The sequence below is a fragment of the Periplaneta americana genome, chromosome 8 (assembly GCF_040183065.1).
Source record: "Periplaneta americana isolate PAMFEO1 chromosome 8, P.americana_PAMFEO1_priV1, whole genome shotgun sequence".
NCBI classification, from domain to species: Eukaryota; Metazoa; Arthropoda; class Insecta; order Blattodea; family Blattidae; genus Periplaneta; species Periplaneta americana.
In genome coordinates, this window is record NC_091124.1 from 163,630,498 (window position 1) to 163,650,585 (window position 20,088).

Consider the following 20,088-nt stretch of genomic DNA (forward strand, 5'->3'; position numbering starts at 1 on the left):
TCGAAACTTCTAGCTTCGAGATTAAAGGAAAAAAGCGTATCAGCAACTGAAAATTGTTACATTTCACAGACAAAGGGAAAAAGATTACTTAACCTTCATTATTTTATCATTTTCGGGAGGTTTTGAATAGTACATATTTTCTGGGTTGTTAATTAATATCATTTATTCATTTAGTATTCTGCTCAAGGGCAGGTATTTCACTGCAAACCCAGCTTTCTTCAATCTTTCCTATTTTCTGCTTTCCTCTTTGTCTCCTCATATGAACAATATATCTTAATTTCATCTATCATCTGGTATCTTCTTCTGCCTCGAACTCTTCTCCCGTTCACCATTCCTTCCAGTGCATCCTTCAGTAGGCAGTTTCTTTTCAGCCAGTGACCCAACCAATTCATTTTCCTCCTCCTGATCAGTTACAGCATCATTCTTTCTTTATCCTCTCTTTTCAGCACAGCTTCATTTCTTATTCTGTCTGTCCACTTCACACATTCCATTCTTCTCCATATCCACATTTCAAATGCTTCAATTCACTTCTCTTCACTTCGTCGTAATGTCCATGTTTCTGCCCCATACAGTGCACTTCACTAGTCTTTTCCTTAGTTCTTTTTCCAGATGTACCGGTACGCAGATATGTTCCTTTTTATATTAAAAGCTTCCTTTGTCATTGCTATCCTCCTCCTGACTTCCTGGCAGCAGCTAACGTTAATGCTTATAGTACACCCCAAGTATCTGAAGCTGTTCACTTGTTCTACTGCCTCATTTAGTATTCGCAAGTTTACCTTCTTTATTTTTCTTTTGACAACCATGGTCCTCGTCTTGTTTGCATTTATCTTCATCCCATACTATTCACAGCTGCCATTTAGCTCCAGTAGCATATCCCTTAGTATCGTCTCCTCTTCTGCTAACAACACCATATTATCAGCAAATCTTATGCCATTTATTCCTCTTCTCCTACTATCACTTATAAGTTTAAATAAACATCTCTTTTTTTGAAGGCTGAAGTTTGAAATATATGAGTATACTCGTTAGATTCAATTAAATTAGCTTTTGTTCATCTATGCTATGATAAACACATATTGACTACATGCAGTTAACAGGTTCAGCATTTGTAACAATTTTCTCTCTTTGTATTCATGGCCCTACTTATTTGGCTAATTACAGACATCAAACAACTTGACCTACACAATATGTTGTTGTTGTTTTCTAATGCCAGGCGTTTGACAATAAAGTCATTTGACCTCTTGCACTCCAATATTTTTCAAAGTATTATCGTGACCAGCCACTGAAGCACAGATTTTGAGGTGTTCTGAATCCATTTCTTGGTTTGAGTTGGACAATGGGCAGTTAGGGGACTAATATATTCCAATTCTATGCAGGTGTTTGGCCAAACAATCATGGCCTGTTGCCAATCTAAATGCAACTACAGACGATTTTCGTGGTAAATCGGGAATTAACTGTGGATTTTGATGCAGAGAGTTCCATTTTTTCCCTTGGGATTGAGTTATCAAATTTTGTTTGTTGAAATCTAAGTATGTAGATTTAATAAATCTCTTCACAGAGTAATACTTAGATTTAGTAACAGGTCTGTAAGCAGCAGTGCTGCCCTTCTTTGCTAAAGCATCTGCATTCTCGTTTCCCAGGATTCCACAATGGGATGGTATCCATTGGAATACAATTCTTTTATTGAGTGATATTAATTGAGAGAGCATTTTAGTTATTTCTGCTGTTTGGGATGAAGGTGTGTGTTTAGAGACGATTGATAGAACAGCTGCTTTGGAGTCTGACAATATAACTGCATTCGTAAATTTATTGATGTGGCATAGAAGATTCCTGAGACATTCACTTATTGCAATGATTTCACCATCAAAACTTGTTGTTCCATACCCAAGAGATCTATAAAGTGAGAAGAGACAGCATGTAACACCTGCACCGGCACCTTGTTCTCTGGAGATCAAGGATCCGTCGGTGTATAAATGAAGCCAGTTTTGTGGAGGGTACCTAATATTAATTGTCTCTAAAGACAATTGTTTCATTATTTCAGTGTTTACTTCTGATTTCAGTATTTCTTCTGTTAAATTTAGATTATATTCTATATTTAATATTTAATATCTGATTATTTTATTTGATTGGAACCTTTATTAAATATCAGGAATATCAGAATGGAAAATTTAGATTTATAAATTGTTTGTGCCATTGTTTCTTTAACTGGAAGCACATAAGAAGAAGATATATTCTTCATTCTTCATTCATGCTTGAATTGTAGTAAACAGCACAGTTTGTATGCAAAGGATATATTCTGTCAAGTTGCGTCCGCCCTCATTTGGGAGAGTAATATTTGTTTATATGCCTGCATATTTCCAGAGTTTTTATCAATTCTCTTGACGGTATAATGCAGTTTGTCTACACCTCTTAGGTACAATCTACATTATTACCTTCTCACTTACCTGAAAATCCAGCGAATAAAATAAAAATAAAACAAACTTTGTGCAGCTTATTATCTGACTCCAACTTGAAGGTCCAATCCACGAGTTCAGTTCTCCTTTGTGGTATATCTGCTCTTACCTCTTTATCTTCCTCCTCCTGCTCCTCTTCGGCAGCTGTGAGCTCTTGTGCATTGGCCAGGTTATCGACAGCAATGGCCAAGAACACATTGAGCAAGGTGTAGTTACCAAAGAGCACCAGGATGATGAAGTAGAGAGAATAAATCATACCACCTCCACCTTGCGACCGGATTCCGTAGTACATGACTTCGTTCCAGTCCTCCCCAGTCAAAATCTAAATAAATAAACAAAAATTTTATATGGTACTGTACTTCATGAAAGTTAACATCTTTAAGAGAGGATTAATTAGAAGTAAACATACATTAGATAACAAGATTCTTGGACAACTTTATGGGTTTAACTATTTAGGTTGTGTTGCATCACATCAAAATGATAAGACTAAGAAATTAAAACACTTTTATAAATTGTGTTAACTTATAAATAATGCACTGAGACCAAATTTAGTCTGGTGATACCAGTATTCAGAATTGAAACTATATATGACCAATTGAAGAGTGTGATCCCAAAATGCGTTCAGTCCATTATTATTATGAAACCACTGGGCTAGCTTTTTATCCATTGGTCTACGGACTGAGCGAGTTTTCAATTGACATGCACAATAACAAGGATTGGAGTTGTTTTGGAAGAAAAGAAGCTTAAAATATAATGATAGAGGTCTACAAAATCATATATATATATATATATATATATATAAAAACCATACGGACTGAGCAAGTTTTGGAATCACACAATTGATCTTACCAGTAGAGGTTTGGAATAATTTCAACTCGCGTGGACTGACGAAATGCCAGAGACCCACATTGAGTGCACACAAACTCTGTGTGACTTGGAATTGTGGTTTTCTGTTAATGTACACAGTGACGTATATATTATGCCTGAATGACTAGATTTGCATAATATATGTAGATCGATATCCGGCCCCGGAACAATTTTTCCCTTGAAATTATTCAAATCTGCTTTACAGGGAGCTTCACCTGAAAGACTAGATTTGCAGTAGAGGTTTTGTTGTACCACTTCCAAATTTCTGTACAAGTGATTTAGTTTTTTATCTGTCTGCAATAATTTTGCACAATATTGCAATGTTCTATTTCTTTTACTAAAAATAAGTGATGACATAGTAAGCTACAAAGTCAATCCACAGAATACAAACTGTCAAAGTACAGAAACAATTTGTTACAGCATGTGACTAGGGTGGACAACAAAACAATTTCAAAGTAGATGCCAAAATATAAACCAAAATGGACATGAAGTAAATCCCTCAAAAGATTTTTGGGTAGCCGCGTTAAAGTCGAAGTGGACCAAGTTCTGGTCTAGATTATGATGATAATGCTGGTGATGATGACTGTGTCTTAAATATACATAAATGACTTAAAATTTGCTGTTATAAATCTAAAAATTTTAAGTTTACAATAAAGAATATTAATGAAACATATTGAAAGTAATTATAACATTATAACAACGGGCAAGTAACAAAAACAGTTTAAACTAATTTATGCAGTTCTTTGTTAGGTTTTGTCAAAAGAAATAAGTATTTCTACAGTAGTGGATAATCAAACGTTTTATATGTTTTGACTTGCTATGTTTTCACATATACCTGACTAAATAATCTTCCTTTAATCTATAAGTTTGCCAGACACAATGTAACAACTTACTTGGAAGACTGTGAGGAGTGCTATGGGGAATGTGTTGAAGTTCGTGGGCGGCGTCCCCTCCTCGAAATTGAACTGACCGCCAAAGAGCTGCATACCGAGCAGGGCGAAGATGAGAATGAACAGGAAGAGCAGGAACAGGAGGGAGATGATTGAACGCATTGAGTTCAGCAGTGATATCACCAGGTTGCGCAATGATGCCCAGTACCTGCAATGTATCACATATGCATGCAGTCCTGTACATATGAAACAGAGTGGTACACATTTTTGTGCGTTAATTTTTAAGTACTCGAGCTCGAGGAAAAATTAAGAGTTTCATATCTATCTTCGATTTATCTGAATCTTTGTCATGAGATAACACTGTCAGAAAACAAGGGGATGTCCACTTGTGATCGAATTCGGGTTTTACATCTAAACTTAACTTCATTTAAAATACTTCCATGATAGAACTCATACAGGCCTATGTATGTCGTAACAGGCTTTAATTATTTAGCACTTTGGATAAGGAGAGCAAGTCCAATTTCTCTTCAGGATTGTTTATAAAATAACATTTTCTGATGAAATATTAAGAGTGAGCATGTCCATGTGTGTATCAGTATATTTATTTTATTTTTTTATATTTACTCTTTAAATATATAACCAATTCTCAAGGCATTTATTATAAGTTTATTTAAGAATGGAAATAAAGTTAATTCATTAATATTCATTAAGTGTTAACACGAGTGAAAAATTCACTGAGACAAGGTTCCTTTTAAATATAAGGCATTGAAAACTGGAACATTTGAGTAAGTTAATAATGCGGGCAATTGAATTATGAACTTCTTCTTTCTTATGTGACAGAATGCAAAAAAAATTGATTAAACGATCATTAAGATCATATCAGGCAAGAAAATAGAATAAAAAAGAATACTAATGGTATTTTCAAATAATTTTATACATGATAACAGACGTCATAGCAAGAACTCCAAACATGTGGCAAGCAATTAAACTAATTAGAAGAAAGGCTTTAAGAAAGAAACGCCATTAGAGTTACAATCTTTGTGATATTTAAGTAAATAAATTTATGCTACCACTTAAGATAGGAAAGGTAAATAAAAATGTTTATTACATGCACATTGTGTGTATGGAAATCTCAGTAACGTAAATAAAGTAGTGGAGTTTTTATACTTTAGTTAGATCTATTATAGTAATTTATAGTATAAGAGAATTAAATTACATTTTATCCGCGAATTGAAAGTTCAGAGCCTGAGATAAAGCCAAGGGTGATAATTTCCACAAGTGCATAAAATCTGTTTAATATGCTATACAATACTTCATATATACTGGTATAAACCAGAATATATATGAGAATTTTAATTTTAAATTGTAGGTCTATTCTTGGAAATGTGCTGGTTATGAAGAAGTGATAAATGAGTGAATGTGTGAATTTTATTGTCGGTTATACAGTATGTTGGTTGTCAAGGAGTGAATGATATAAAAAGTGTTAATTCACTGCTGTGGATAAATATTTCCCTAAAATGGTACTAGTTCGCAAAATAGTGAATGGAAATGTGAATGAGCAGAATTTTCTCCCTAATCATTTATGAATTTTCTCCTAACATATTCACGTCATCCGCATAGACAAGAAGTTGATATAATCCATTCAATTCCAAACTCTCTATGTTATTCTGAACTTTCCTAAAGGCATACTCTAGAGCGAAGTTAAAAAGCAAAGGTGATAGTACATCTCCTTTCTTTAGCCTGCAGTGAATTGGAAAAGCATCACATAATAATTGGCCTAAACGGACTCTGCTGTAAGTTTCACTGAGACACATTTTAATTAATCCAACTAGTTTCTTGGGAATAGCAAATTTAATAAGAATATTATATAAAACTTCTTTCTTAACCAAGTCACATGTTTTTTTTTTTTTTTTTAATTTATGAAAACTGATGTACTGTACTCTTATACTTCCATTTTTTCTCCAATATATGTTGAATACAAAAAATCTGATCAATAGTCGATCTATTAGCCTAAAACTCCCCAATAATTTCATCTACATATGGAGTTTATCTTCTCAAAAAAAATATTGGACAAAATTTTGTACAACGTCAACAAAAGTGATATTCCTCAAAAGTTACTACAGTTAGTCTTGTTCCCCTTCTTAAAAATAGGTACAATTATGGACTCCTTCCATTGTTCTGTATAATTTCCTTTTCCCAAATACCAATACTTATAGATTTTGCTAGATAATGCGCTTCCACCCTTTTGTATTAATTCTGCTGGAATTTGGTTGATACCTGGAGACTTGTAATTTTTCAGATTTTCTGTCACAATTTCGACTTCAGAAAGTGTGGGTTCAGGTATAAATAGCTCAGCAGTTTGTATTTGAATTTCGTCCCAATCATTTATATTTGGTCCATGTACATTTAGTAGTTCAAAATAGTTTTTCCATCTGTTCAGGATTGATTGAGAGTCTGCAAACAAGTCACCATCCTCCTCCTTGACTACATTTATCCTTGCCTGATATCCGTTCTTAAATTCCTTTATACCCTTATATAAATCTCGAATGTTTTTATTCTTACTATTTGTTTCTACCTCATTCAGTTTTTCCTTCAAGTATTCTCTCTTTTCATTCCTAAGTGTACGACTTGCTTCCCATCTTTCATTGAAATAATTATCTCTATTCGCCTCAACTGGATCCTGTAAGGATTTCAATTTTGCCTGTTTCCTTCTACTACCATGGAACAATCTTCATTAAACCACGGTTTCTTTTTCTTAATTTCATAATAACCTATGCTCTGCTCAGCTGCTATTTTGATATTATCTCGTATATTTTCCTTCATGCTATTAACATCTAACTCTTCCTCAACTTCGAAGTTGCTAAAGCAGCAAACCTATTTGAAATTAAGACCTGATAATGTTGCTTAGTTTCCTCGTCCTTTAAATTCAGAATATTGAATCTACTAATTTTAACTTGTTGCTCTACTCACTTAGCTATGGATAGTCTTTCTCTTAATTCTCCAATTACCAAATAATCGTCAGAATTACAATCTGCACCCCTGAAAGTTCGAATGTCTTCTATACTAGTATGTCTCCGTTTATCTATCAAATGTGATCTATTTGGTTGTGTGTGAATCCATCTGGAGAAGTCCACGTATATTTATGTATACCCTTATGGGGGAATGTTGTACTTTTGACAATTAATTTTTTGATGTGGCAAAGTTGACCAACCTAACTCCACTGTCATTGCTAGTTATGTGTAGGCTCTTTTTTTTTTTTTTTTTTTTTCAATAATCAGTTTAAAAATATCCTTCCATCCTACTTTAGCATTGAAATCCCCCAATAAAATTTTCATGTGATATCTAGGTAACTGATCAAAAGTGTGTTCCAATTTCTGATAGAAGCTATCCTTTATATGGTCGTCTTCCTCTTCTGTAGGTGTGAGAGCATTTAAAACTATGATATTGTACTCTTAAGTATTAAATACGATAACCTGTCATTGATAAATTCAACCTTTTTTATTGCTGATTTTATTCTTTTATGAACAAAGAATCCTGTCCTCAATTGATGATTATTGTTTCCTTCCCCATAATACAACAACTAATCTCCTATTTGTGATATGCCATTCCCATCTAATCTAACCTCTTGTACTCCCACGAAGTCTATTCTATATCTAGCTAGTTCTTTTGCTACTAATGTTACCCCTCGTGTTCTATAATGATGTTACGTTCCAAGTATCAAATCTCATAACCTTACTCCTTTGCTGCGGTCGTGCCAGAGAATCAGTCCCATTCCGAGGCTTATTGTATGGTTTCGTAACAAGTTGCTTTTTACAGTGATGGATTGATAGCCCTCCGCAACCTGAGAATGCGCCATGCCATGGTGATAGGGACCCACAATACATAGCTTACACAAATATGCATGTATAAATAATCAAATAAATAAATGATAAGAAATAAAATACACTTGTTTACACACAGGATCTCAACTACGTATGGTGATTGCAAGGAAGCACACCAAGCAGAAAGAGAAAGGCGGTATAATGTAATTTCTTAATAAACCAATTGTACAATCACAGTGCCATCCCATGGATCATGATGTCACATATACTCCGTGCATTCCAAACTTCAGTCTCGCGAATCGAAGACCCTAGACTGCAGTCTGGATATCGGTAATGTATAAAATATTGTATAGCACACGAGAGTAAACAGATTCTACGTGCTCATATAAATTATCACCTTCGACTTTGCCTCAGATTCACTCACGGATAAAATCTAACTTTACTCACTTATAAAACAGGATCAGCCAGCTAATTTGCTTGTTGAGTATATTGTTGTAAATGTACAGATCTATCTCTGCTCGTGCTTTTGAGTTTTCATAGCAACCCTATCCATCAAATATTCATTATATGAGGTCTCGCCATCCTCAACAATGAGAGGAGTTCGACCAGCACCGTGGATCGTGTCCCGGCATAGCTCAGTTGGAAAGAGCCCTCAGCGAGCAGAGCTGAGAGGTCCCGGGTTCGATTCCTGGTGCCGGAACGAATTTTTCTCGATTTAATGGTTACAACGCTATCCAGGCATAAAATTTAATGTAATCTTTTTGTTTCATTTACATTTCCATGTAATTTTATTTTTATAGTTTCAGGTGTAAATTAATTTTTTTGTTTAACATAACATTATTCCTTTGCAATCTCTTAAGTTACGGTACTGTTAGCGAAATTCATTCCTCCTTAAATAAGGATATACCACAATTATAATATTGCAGTATATTATTATTATTATTATTACTATTATTCAAACATTTCCTTAAAGAGTTTCTTCATTCAGAATTCAGGGGTTAAATGATTACCTGCCACATTCATTCTAGGCCAGGTCTGGGGGTTATTAACTCGATTGAATTACTGCAGACTACCCCTTAACTCTCTACTCCACCTTTCCCAGCTGAGAGAGTTAGATTCCAGACCGATACGAGTACACAGGTAGGCAAGCATTGTTGAGTAATGGATTGTAAAATGTAGTCATCATAGCTTTCAGCTTTTGCTGGTCGCCTAAAGTCCACCACAGATGCACACTGTCTGATTGTGTGTTTGTTTCTAAAGCAGAGTGAGCAAAAAGGACATGGGCAGGATCATCTCCTTTCCTGTTATGCTCAGGGCTGTTCTAGGCTTTCTGTGACTTTGTTATAAACTTTTATAAATGATAGAGAAGATCATTATGAACAACTTTCATAATATAGGAACCAGTGTTCGGTAATTACAGAACGTATGTGTGTGCTGTCAGACAGTACTTTTTTCCCGTATTCTTACGTATTTTTACTTTAAAATAAGTTTTCCGTACTTTCAGGATTATCTATTTTTTTCTCCGCAATATAATTATTTTCAATAGGGGTTCTGTTAGGCCTATATGCAGAGATTTACTTTTATAATGTTATGTGTGTTCGCACTATTTAAAGAAATTGTTTAAAAAACTGAAGAAAGTAATACAAAATTACTTCAGGCTGCCAAATATCTGTTAAATATGGGTAATGTCAGCAATGCTTCATGCTTTCCTATGTCTGAACAGTTTTAATTACACTGCAAATATTGCAAATACTGAAAATATTTATGTAGGCCTAACATACAGCTTATAGAAATGCATTTTATAATGTTAAATGTCTAAAATAGAGTTAAGAATGGTAATGACCTTAGAATCGGTAATTACAGTAAAATCCCTTGTATCCAGCACCCCGTATACTAAAACAACGGCACTTTTGGGAGACCAAAAAAAAAAGTCATTCATGCAAAAGGGAAGAGTAAGACGAAGATTTGAGTGGTTTTCGTGGATCACACATGCCGCATATTGTGTTTACTTTTTACATTGTTCACACGTGAAAATATAGACAGAAAACCCCATTATGTGCCTGGAGTAGATCGGGCAGCATCGGTAAGTTGCTGCTTAGACCATGCAAACAATGCACAGAGACGCTATCTTTAAATTTACTACTTGAACTCGCCTGTTTCGAGGGGTGTTGGATGAGCCTAAATAGGAACGTATGAAATTCTCTGTTCCTACAGCATGTAAAGCTTTTATTCATGTGATAGATAGCATCATGGCTACTATCACTAAGCGCAAGAGGAAGATCCTCACACTAAAGAAAAAGCTTGAATTACTCGAGAAAATGGAGAGACGAGTTAGTAGATCCAAATTAATGAACGAATATAAAATTGGAAGTTCAACTTTATATGATATAAAGAAACAAGGCAGTCAACTCCGACAATTCATAAGTAACACTGAATCTACGAAAGTTGAGGAAAATCGAAAAACTGTACATCAGTCCCACTGTGAAGAATTTGATTGTGTCCTATACGAATGGTTTGCAATTAAAAGATCTGAGGGAATGTGTATTTCTGGGCCGATGCTACAAGAAAACACCAAGAAATTGCACCAGAAAATGGAACTGCAAGATGAGTGTGGATTTTTCATTGAGTGACTTGACAGATTCAAAGAGAGACATAGAATCTGAAAACTAGACATGTCTGATGGACAAAGGAGTGTGAACGAAGTGTTCACGGATCAGTCTATTAATCAGTTTCAGAAAATTGTGTCTGAAAGTAATGTTAGTGCGAAACAAATATATAACGCAGACGAGACTGGTTTATTATGGAGGTGTCTTTCTACAACAACACTGGCATGTGTGACGGAAATCCTGCCTAAGGGCTTCAAACAAAACAAAGATCGTTCAGTGAATATTCGAACCGAAAATTAGTATATTTTTGGGTTAAGTGATGTGTTTTAATAAAGAAAATCCACACAGTTTTATGTTATTTAGTTATGATCAAGTGACTGAGAAATAAACTTCATATGGCTGCAGTTTCAACAGGTTGGTACTGGTATCATAAAATATGAACAAGTAATATACTTACTTACTGGCTTTTAAGGAACTCGGACGTTCATTGCCGCCCTCACATAAGCCCACCATTGGTCCCTATCCTGTGCAAGATTAATCCAGTATCTACCATCATATCCCACCTCCCTCAAATCCATTTTAATATTATCCTCCCATCTACGTCTCGGCCTCCCCAAAGGTCTTTTTCCCTCCAGCCTTCCACTCTATATGCATTTCTGGATTCGCCCATACGTGCTACATGACCTGCCCATCTCAAACGTCTGGATTTAATGTTCCTAATTATGTCAGGTGAAGAATACAATGCGTGCAGCTCTGCATTGTGTAATTTTCTCCATTCTCCTGTAACTTCATCCCTTTTAGCCCAAATATTTTCCTAAGAACCTTTTTCTCAAACACCCTTAATCTCTGTTCCTCTCTCAAAGTGAGAGTCCAAGTTTCACAGCCATACAGAACAACCAGTAATATAACTGTTTTATAAATTCTAACTTTCAGGTTTTTTGACAGCAGACTAGAGGACAAAAGCTTCTCAACCAAATAATAACAGGCATTTCCCATATTTATTCTGCATTTAATTTCCTCCCGAGTGTCATTTATATTTGTTACTGTTGCTCCAAGATACTTGAATTTTTCCACCTCTTCGAAGGATAAATCTCCAATTTTTATAGTTCCATTTCGTACAATATTCTGGTCAGGAGACATAATCATATACTTAGTCTTTTCGGGATTTACTTCCAACCCTATCACTTTACTTGCTTCAAGTACAATTTCCGCGTTTTCCCTAATCGTTTGTGGATTTTCTCCTAACATATTCACGTCATCCGCCGTTCAATTCCAAACCCTCTGTGTTATCCTGAACTTTCCTAATGGCATATTCTAGAGCGAAGTAAAAACGTAAAGGTGTTAGTGCATCTCCCTGCTTTAGCCCACAGTGAATTGGAAAAGCATCAGATAGAAACTGGCCTATACGGACTCTGCTGTAAGTTTCACTAAGACACATTTTAATTAATCGAACTAGTTTCTTGGGAATACCAAATTCAATAAGAATATTATATAAAACTTCTCTCTTAACCGAGTCATACGCCTTTTTGAAATCTATGAATAACTGATGTACTGTATCCTTATACTCCCATTTTTTCTGAACAAGTAATATATACATATATAAAATTGTGGAGGTGTAACAGGCCATTGGCGTAAACCTTGAAGTTATTGATGATGATGATGATATAGTCATATATGAAGTCTCACCATCCTCATTGAATACAATGACTGTAAGTAGCCATACTGTATATATATACTGCTCTGCAAGCTGAGCGCTCTTTCCAACTGAGCTATGCCAGGACATGAGCCACGGTGGCAGCCGAACTCTTCTCATTCATATCATCAATAGCTTACTACCTGCATTTTTAAGACATACAAGTCACATATGCAGGAGCACATATTTAAATGACTTTCTGGCCATTTTCGACAACAGTTTATGAATACTGTTATGGACACAATAACGTAGCAGTCTTCTTTTTTTTGTGCATGATGTTATAAACAAACACGCAACACGCTGCAAAATAGGAACAAAGAGTGCATTCAGTCCAACTGTGTTTTTTTTTTTTGGAAGAGGAGGACCCATAGGCAAGCACCGCAGTCTCAGGCTTATGATTTTGAAGTTCTTAGGACTACTCAACATGCATGTGAGTCACTGCTTTGTGCCATCTTATCGATTCAGCTACAGCATCCAGGTCTGACAGAGTATGCGTGAGCAGGAACACCCTTCTGCCTCCCTGTGATGTTCCTCTGCAGCCTCTTTAGATCGAAGGCATCTGTTCAAAATCCACGTGCATGAATCTGCTGTATCCTTAAGCAGAGGGACATACCACAATCAATTATGCGACACATAAAGGTACATCTATCCGAGGGAGCTACACTCCCCCTGTCTAATGCAGTCCGGTAATTGAAGCCCCTACAGCTTCTGTGGAATATGTGCAGCTCCCTCAGACAGATGCCACCTGTAGGTGAATCCCGGAATCATAACCGCCATGTCTCCTGATCAACCTGTAACTATTGAAGATGATAAATTAAATGATACTAATGAAGACGAAATGAGTTCAAGGTTCAACGTCGAAAGTTACTCAGCAATTCTGCTTCAAGTGGTTGAGGGAAAACCTTGGAAGAAATCCCAACCACGATTTTAACTGAGGCCTGCTCTTTTCACGGTCAGACAGACTATCCATTAGTTCATAGCTTTGGACTAACAGTGCTTACAATACGACTCTTGCTACATACGCACAAACTAAAGTCGGATATGACGTCAGGAATGTGTCAATACCAGATACTTGAATAAAAACGGATTCAATACTATCAAATGTGCAAACCAATGAGCGCAGTGTCAGGAGAGGTTTAGCAGTTCCTTTGTAAGAGCAGAAGTTCGTGTTTCTTTTTACAGATCGCAGTGCACAGGAGTATAATCACCACATAGTTTCTTTTTTATTTTAGTAGGTTATTTTACGACACTGTATCAACATCTCAGGTTATTTAGCATCCGAATGAGATGGAGGTGATAATCCCGGTGAAATGAGTACGGGATCCAGCACTGAAAGTTACCCAGCATTCGCTCATATTGGGTTGAGGGAAAACCCTGGAAAAAACCTCAACCAGGTAACTTGCCCCAACCGGGAATTGAACCCGGCCACCTGGTTTCGCAGCCAAATGCGCTAACTGTTATTCCACAGGTATGGACACCACATGGTATTAGTGAAGTAGTAGTAGTAGTAGTAGTAGTAGTAGTAGTAGTAGCAGCAGCTCATTGGTGCAGACCATAGATATTGACCTTATCTATCAAGAATCGGAAGACAATGAGGTTTTATTGCATCCAGTTTATAAGCTCAGATATTGCACCTTCCAATTACAAACAATTTATTTTTGATGATGACTCATTTTTTGCGTGGACGGATTTTCAGTTATTTTTATGAGTAATACCGCATTACGAAAACAAGTGTTTCTAGCCTCCAAGTTAAAAAATAATATTACTGTCGTCAAACTGAAATAGTGGCAGAAATATGGCAGACTATTATTTTCAATAATAAACTTAATTTGGGGTAATGATATATATTTATTATTTAATTCGCTGCTAAATAAATGTTCTGTTATGTCTAAGAACGTTTGAATGACCCTGGTCGAACATATATTTCATGTTCAACTGAGGAATGCATTTCGATATCTTTTCAGTTCCTGTTTTGTTAATGCTATCAAGTGGGCAATATCTATGGAAAAAAAGGCATTTTTTTAGGTAGTGTTTAGCAATGCCTGGTTTATTGCTGGGAGTTTTGTTCTCATATACCGGTATCATAAAACAAACTGTAGTACGGACTGTGTATTGTTCATCTGACTTTACACTCATAATATAGCCTATTTTCATTTTCACTCAGAAGTACAATTTCGATTTACAGTGTATGTTGTTTTATTATGACTGTGATTATGATTATTATTATTATTATTATTATTATTATTATTATTATTATTATTAGGCTTATTAATATAATTTTTATATATATATTTGGCATATAAATTTACTATTATATACAAAGAAGCCATTTAATGTTAAAACAAACTTTCAAATCGCTTGATTTATTTTGTCAGGGATACAATCTGGCTGATCCTCTTACAGTAATATGAGAGAATAAGAATTTTTTAATGCCTATCATAATGTGTACATTTCTAGATTAATAACTTCACCTATCTCAGAGATATGCCCTGTGTCATAAAACATCTCATACAAGCAGTGTGTGTATATGGGTTGTTCTGTGACACAGGGAATATATATGAGACAGGTAAAGTTTTATATCATCAAAAAACATTTGGAACCAACAGAGTTTTATATATTTTCTTCCCTTAAAAGAAATCTATGTTATCCCACTGATTGTATAAATATCTTTCCACTCCACTTTAGTTAATCATGTTGCTATGGTTACGGAGTTTAGTAAACAAACTATTTACGTAAAGATTAAATATTTGGTCCTACAGAATTTATCTGTTACGGTAACAATTGTTATTAGAGGAGAAAAATTCGCTCCGCCGCCAGGGATTGAACCCAGGTCCTTGGTTCTACGTACCAAGTGCTCTAACCACTGAGCTACACTGATGTACCAAGCGCTCTAATCACTGAGCTACACCGAAGTTCAATCCTTCAAAGGACCCGGGTTCGATGCCCGGCGTTGGAGCGAATTTTTCTCCTCTAATAACAAACAGGATTATGTATAATATTGAATAATCTAGTTCTATCTGTACACGATATTAAACAGTTTTCCCTTAAAATAAAGGATATTGAAGGGAATCTGACAACAAGGTCAGTATGCCTGAACACATAGTAGTAAATGATGGTGTGAGCATTATCACCTTATGTGAAGAAGGGCTAACACAGGCAGAGTGCTCTGCGTGTTGGCGTTAGCCATAATGCTGTTGGAAAGACCTGGAAGCGTTATCTGGACACAAATGGAGTAGCAGATATGCCCTGAGAAGGTCGTCCGAAGGAAACCACTCAAGTTGAAGACAGGTATTGAGGGGTCTAGTTCGTAGGTAGCCAAAAACCAATGCATCAGAGCTACGAAGTGCTTTCCTTCGGACCACTGGGAAGCACTAGAAATCGTCTTCATGGGATTAACATGTGTGCAAAGCGTCCATGGTGTATACCTCCACTCAACCGACATCGTCGCAGGCTCGTTTTCGATGGGCAAGAGAGCATCAGAGATGGGAGCAAGAAAAGTGGGGTTCTATGCAATTCAAAGGTGACACAAGGATTTGTCTAAGACTTTATTCAGGAAGAGTTCGAATCTGGAGAGTACCTGATTTTGTAGCCTGCGCCCACCATCACACAGAATACTATAGGCAGGGAGGTGGAAGTATCATGTTTTGGGCATAATGCATGGCTTAGGAACACACCTAGTACTCATGATAGGCAATATGACTGCAGTGAAACATTGGAGAGCAATTGTCCAAAGTCTTGTCATCCCTTGTAGGGAACATTATGGTGAAGATTTTATCTTTCAAGATGACAATGCCTGGCCACAACGAGGAACAGTGGCGGTGCGTCAATAAGAGCAGAAGAGCACGTGAACATATCTTGTTCCCATTAATGCAAGACTAGTTTTATCATTTAATACCGTATTGACTTAGTGGGAATGTATAATATCAGATTCGAGTATTTTAAACTTCCCGCATCTTGCATAAACTTCTTATGTAAACTTGGCAACATCCGTCTTTCTTTGGCCACTTATGACTCGTCAAGAGCACAAAGCGTTAAGTGAACAGTGAATCTATCCTACAGATGTCAGGTGCATCGATGCTATCGTTCACGTGCTATATCTCGAGGAAGAAATTTAAAAGTCTGTATCCTAGCCTGTAGGTGTCAGCATGTCACTGTCGTAACGTTTACTTTATGTGGATGTGTGTACAGTGCTGCTACGAGAGTGAAGTTTATGAATTACTATACATCAGCGTTAGCATAATAGCATAGTTTGGCTTTCAAACACAAGCTGGCTGAATGTAGTGGTGATATGAATTTAAGTATCTGTATGGTAGTGTATAATATTTAAGAATGATATTTACTGGCATGTATTTATAGTAATCAATCTATGCGAATGAGATTACAGTACTGGTATAGGCTATAGTATATCAGTGTGTTGTGAACCAAAATATATTACTGAACACACACTTTTGTAAATAACGGCATTGTGGTATGTATTCATTTTTAACAAACGTAAACAATGAACTCTGTTCAAGTAATTTGGAACAGTAAAGAACTGGGTAAACTGGCTTACCAGGAAAAATTGGAAATAAAAAGACTGGGTTTCATTATTATTATTATTATTATTATTTTATATGTTCTTTTGAATTTATATACGGTTTTTTCGATAGTGAAACATTGGAATCATGACATTTTATATTAGGCTAAACATACGATTTCAAATTCTCTTCGATTTTGGAACACAAAATTGTGAACACATATAATATTTTATTACGAGCCGCCACTGACGAGGAAGATACGTAAATGAACGAATTTGGGCTGCTGGAGTAACCCATATGCTTACTCACTGGATATGAATCCCATAGAGCATGCTTGGACCCAGCTAAGGAATGCCATTCACCATCATCAACCATCTATTCAAACCCTCCACAAGCTCAGAGAGGCTGCATTTTAGGAATGGAATTGTCCAATGCCTTGACAACCTGATTGAGAGCATGCCAAGATGCAACCAGGCACTTGTCAGAACCAGAGAAAGCATGACGCATTACTAAAACAGTTCCTTTTAAATGTCCATATTGCCAATTGCATGTAACTGAACTGACAGTTTATTCTCCTTACAGTACTATGTTTGTCTTTTGTCTATTTATGCCTCAATAAAAAAGTTAAATGTAATATTTGTTTAGTATTTTATTACATTTATGGTTAAAGTAGTCACGGGGTTTCCTTATTCAAACTCAATTAATATTGGAATATGAAAAGGCTCTTCCAGTATGTTTGGTTCCAAATTTTTTTTGACGTGTTTGTTTTTTATATATATAATCTGTGAGTGTGTGTTTGATTTTAATTGAGACTTTCATTATATTATCCCAATATTATAAACATAAATGGAAGAAGATGAAAGAAATAAAAGCTTGAAAATTAATATCCTTTTTAATTTATGTTACTAGAAATGAAAATCTGTGTTTTACGAATAAGGTGCACAGTAAAAAGTATATGAATAAAAAATAAGTAATGACTTCTTTATGGTTAATGTGGTGCAATTAAAAATGAAAAGTTAAAATTTTATGCATTTTTTTTTAAAGTACCTATTCTCTAGAGCAATGTGGACATGACGAAATGTGATTGAACACTTTATAATTTTTTCTGAAGCATGTATCACTCTAACAAATGTAAATACTGACAAATTAAATAAATACATTTTCTTGCAGATCACAACATACATATTAACAATGACAAGTTAGTATCCCCAACAGTAAAGAAGCAGCAATTAACTTGCAGAAAACCTACTTTTGTTCTCTAATATTTATGAAAGTGCAATTAATTTTGAACAAAATGTCAAATAATAACTACTTGTAATAAGACCATAGAACCCTAATTCAAATAAAGAAGAGTGAGAAATACTTCAACATGTAACAACGTAACTGTATTGTTTTCATACTTACCACAAGTTGCCTGTGAGCAATGAAATACAAGACACCACGCACCACATCATACAGTAATATGAATTTCTATATATGATCGCAAAGAAAGCGACTCTGACAGATCTCTGTTTTGTTGATAACTTTATTCGACTGAGAAATATTTTCCTTGCATAATTATCGTAAATATATCAGGCTTCCTTTTGGAAACCTCCAGATTCGTTTGTTTGGACTTCAGCATTAAATTACCTAAAATTATAAGCGTCATTATGAATTCATTAATATTTTGAGGACTCTTCCCATCTTTTAAAAACATAAATCTAATTTTGAGATCTGTTGCAATCCTCTCCACTACTCACTACTTTTGAAATTGGAATAAATGGTTGACAATTTCTTCTTCCTCTTCTTCTTCTTTTTCTTCGTCTTCAAAATTTATATGTAAATATGTATACCTGTTTTTTTCGGAAGATGGGACATGACAGTTAAACAGCCATACTTGGAACCACACCTTACGTTGCCAATTTGGACGACCACATGATCAACTCATGGGAGCTACCAGCTGATGTTAATGATAATTGGCGTGAAGTTTTAAAAGAATGCAAAAATTGACTGCAAATGAAACATGAAACATATTAATGGTTGACATCGTGTACATAACAAATGACGCCATGAGAGCTATTGAGCAATTACCACGTGGGAATTGTAAATTTGGCAACTCAACCATTGTTACCATAGCAATGGACTTATCACGCTATGTGGTATTCAGTTGTTATTCCGACCGCAGCTTTAATGTCGTGTCCCATCTTTAGAAAAAACAAGTATAGTACAGCCTCTTTTGACAAGTTTCTTCTCTAAACTAAATGCAACCTTTTTCTCACTTCCACAATAGACACCAATTACATTATTAACAATACAAAACTAAAAACGCAGTCCTGGTGTATCACATTAATTAAATAAACTGCTATACAATACTGTTATTAATTCTAAGACACACTTATATGAACTAGATTACACTATACATGGATATTATACTTAAAATTGAGGGGTTCAGGAGAAAAACCAGGCAGTTCCAATTCAGTACTTTGCGAGATAATGAAGAAAAACTTACCGCCAAACAATAAGCATGTACAGAAGAGGCAGGTCCAAAATGCATTATAACTGTGAATGTAATTCTTGGAACTATCTGGTTCTTCGACCAAACGATAGAGCGTATTTTTTTGCCCTCTGTGCATAAATAACTCAAAAATGAAAAAAAATTGGAGCTGCCTGGTTTTACCCCAAACCCCTCAATTGGTCCTATGAAAAATCTTCAAATTACTAAGACAACAGCTTGCTTTGTGTACTCTCACCGGGATGACAGAAAAATGTGTTTCAATTCTGTTGGAATGCAGCAGAACTACATGTCAGGAAACTTTATCAGAACACTCTAAGGGGACAGACAGATCAAGTTCTAATAATTTTTTGTCCCTACCCTCTTAGAATCTGTCAAAGTCACTTTTTCAGCAGTCTAAGAATAATACCTGGTACAGACGAAAATTCCTGAACATATTACACGCTTTAAGTAACTTTACAATAATTATGCACAAATCTTCACGTGTTTTACAGGAAGAACATAGAGCATTTCTCAAGTTTATCAAACTATCCCATTCCTCGCCTGAATGTGATGAAGAACAATAGACCCATCCATGTCTTAGTATCCTCATTCAAAATGCCAATTCTGCAGGACTCATTTTTTCCTTTTCATCTATTTCATTGTTTTTTTCTATTATCACAGGTTTCCCTGTATTTTCAGTGTATTATTTGTTATGATAAATTAAATTATAAATTTGCATAATAAAAAATAACTTCCTTTAGTCATTGGGTT

General features: G+C 35.4%; 1 protein-coding gene across 28 annotated transcripts in view; it reads right to left on the minus strand.

Annotated features, from left to right (window-relative positions):
- Positions 1–20,088, minus strand: part of cac (calcium voltage-gated channel subunit cacophony) — a 1,051,854-nt gene that overhangs the window by 381,762 nt on the left and 650,004 nt on the right. For all 28 annotated transcript variants that reach the window (XM_069834011.1, XM_069834005.1, XM_069834017.1 and 25 more), the window contains 2 exons: positions 4,211–4,415; positions 2,560–2,772 (listed from right to left, as the gene is read on the minus strand). In XM_069834011.1, coding sequence (XP_069690112.1) covers positions 2,560–2,772; positions 4,211–4,415 — 418 coding nt within the window. The remainder of the gene's footprint in view (positions 1–2,559; positions 2,773–4,210; positions 4,416–20,088) is intronic.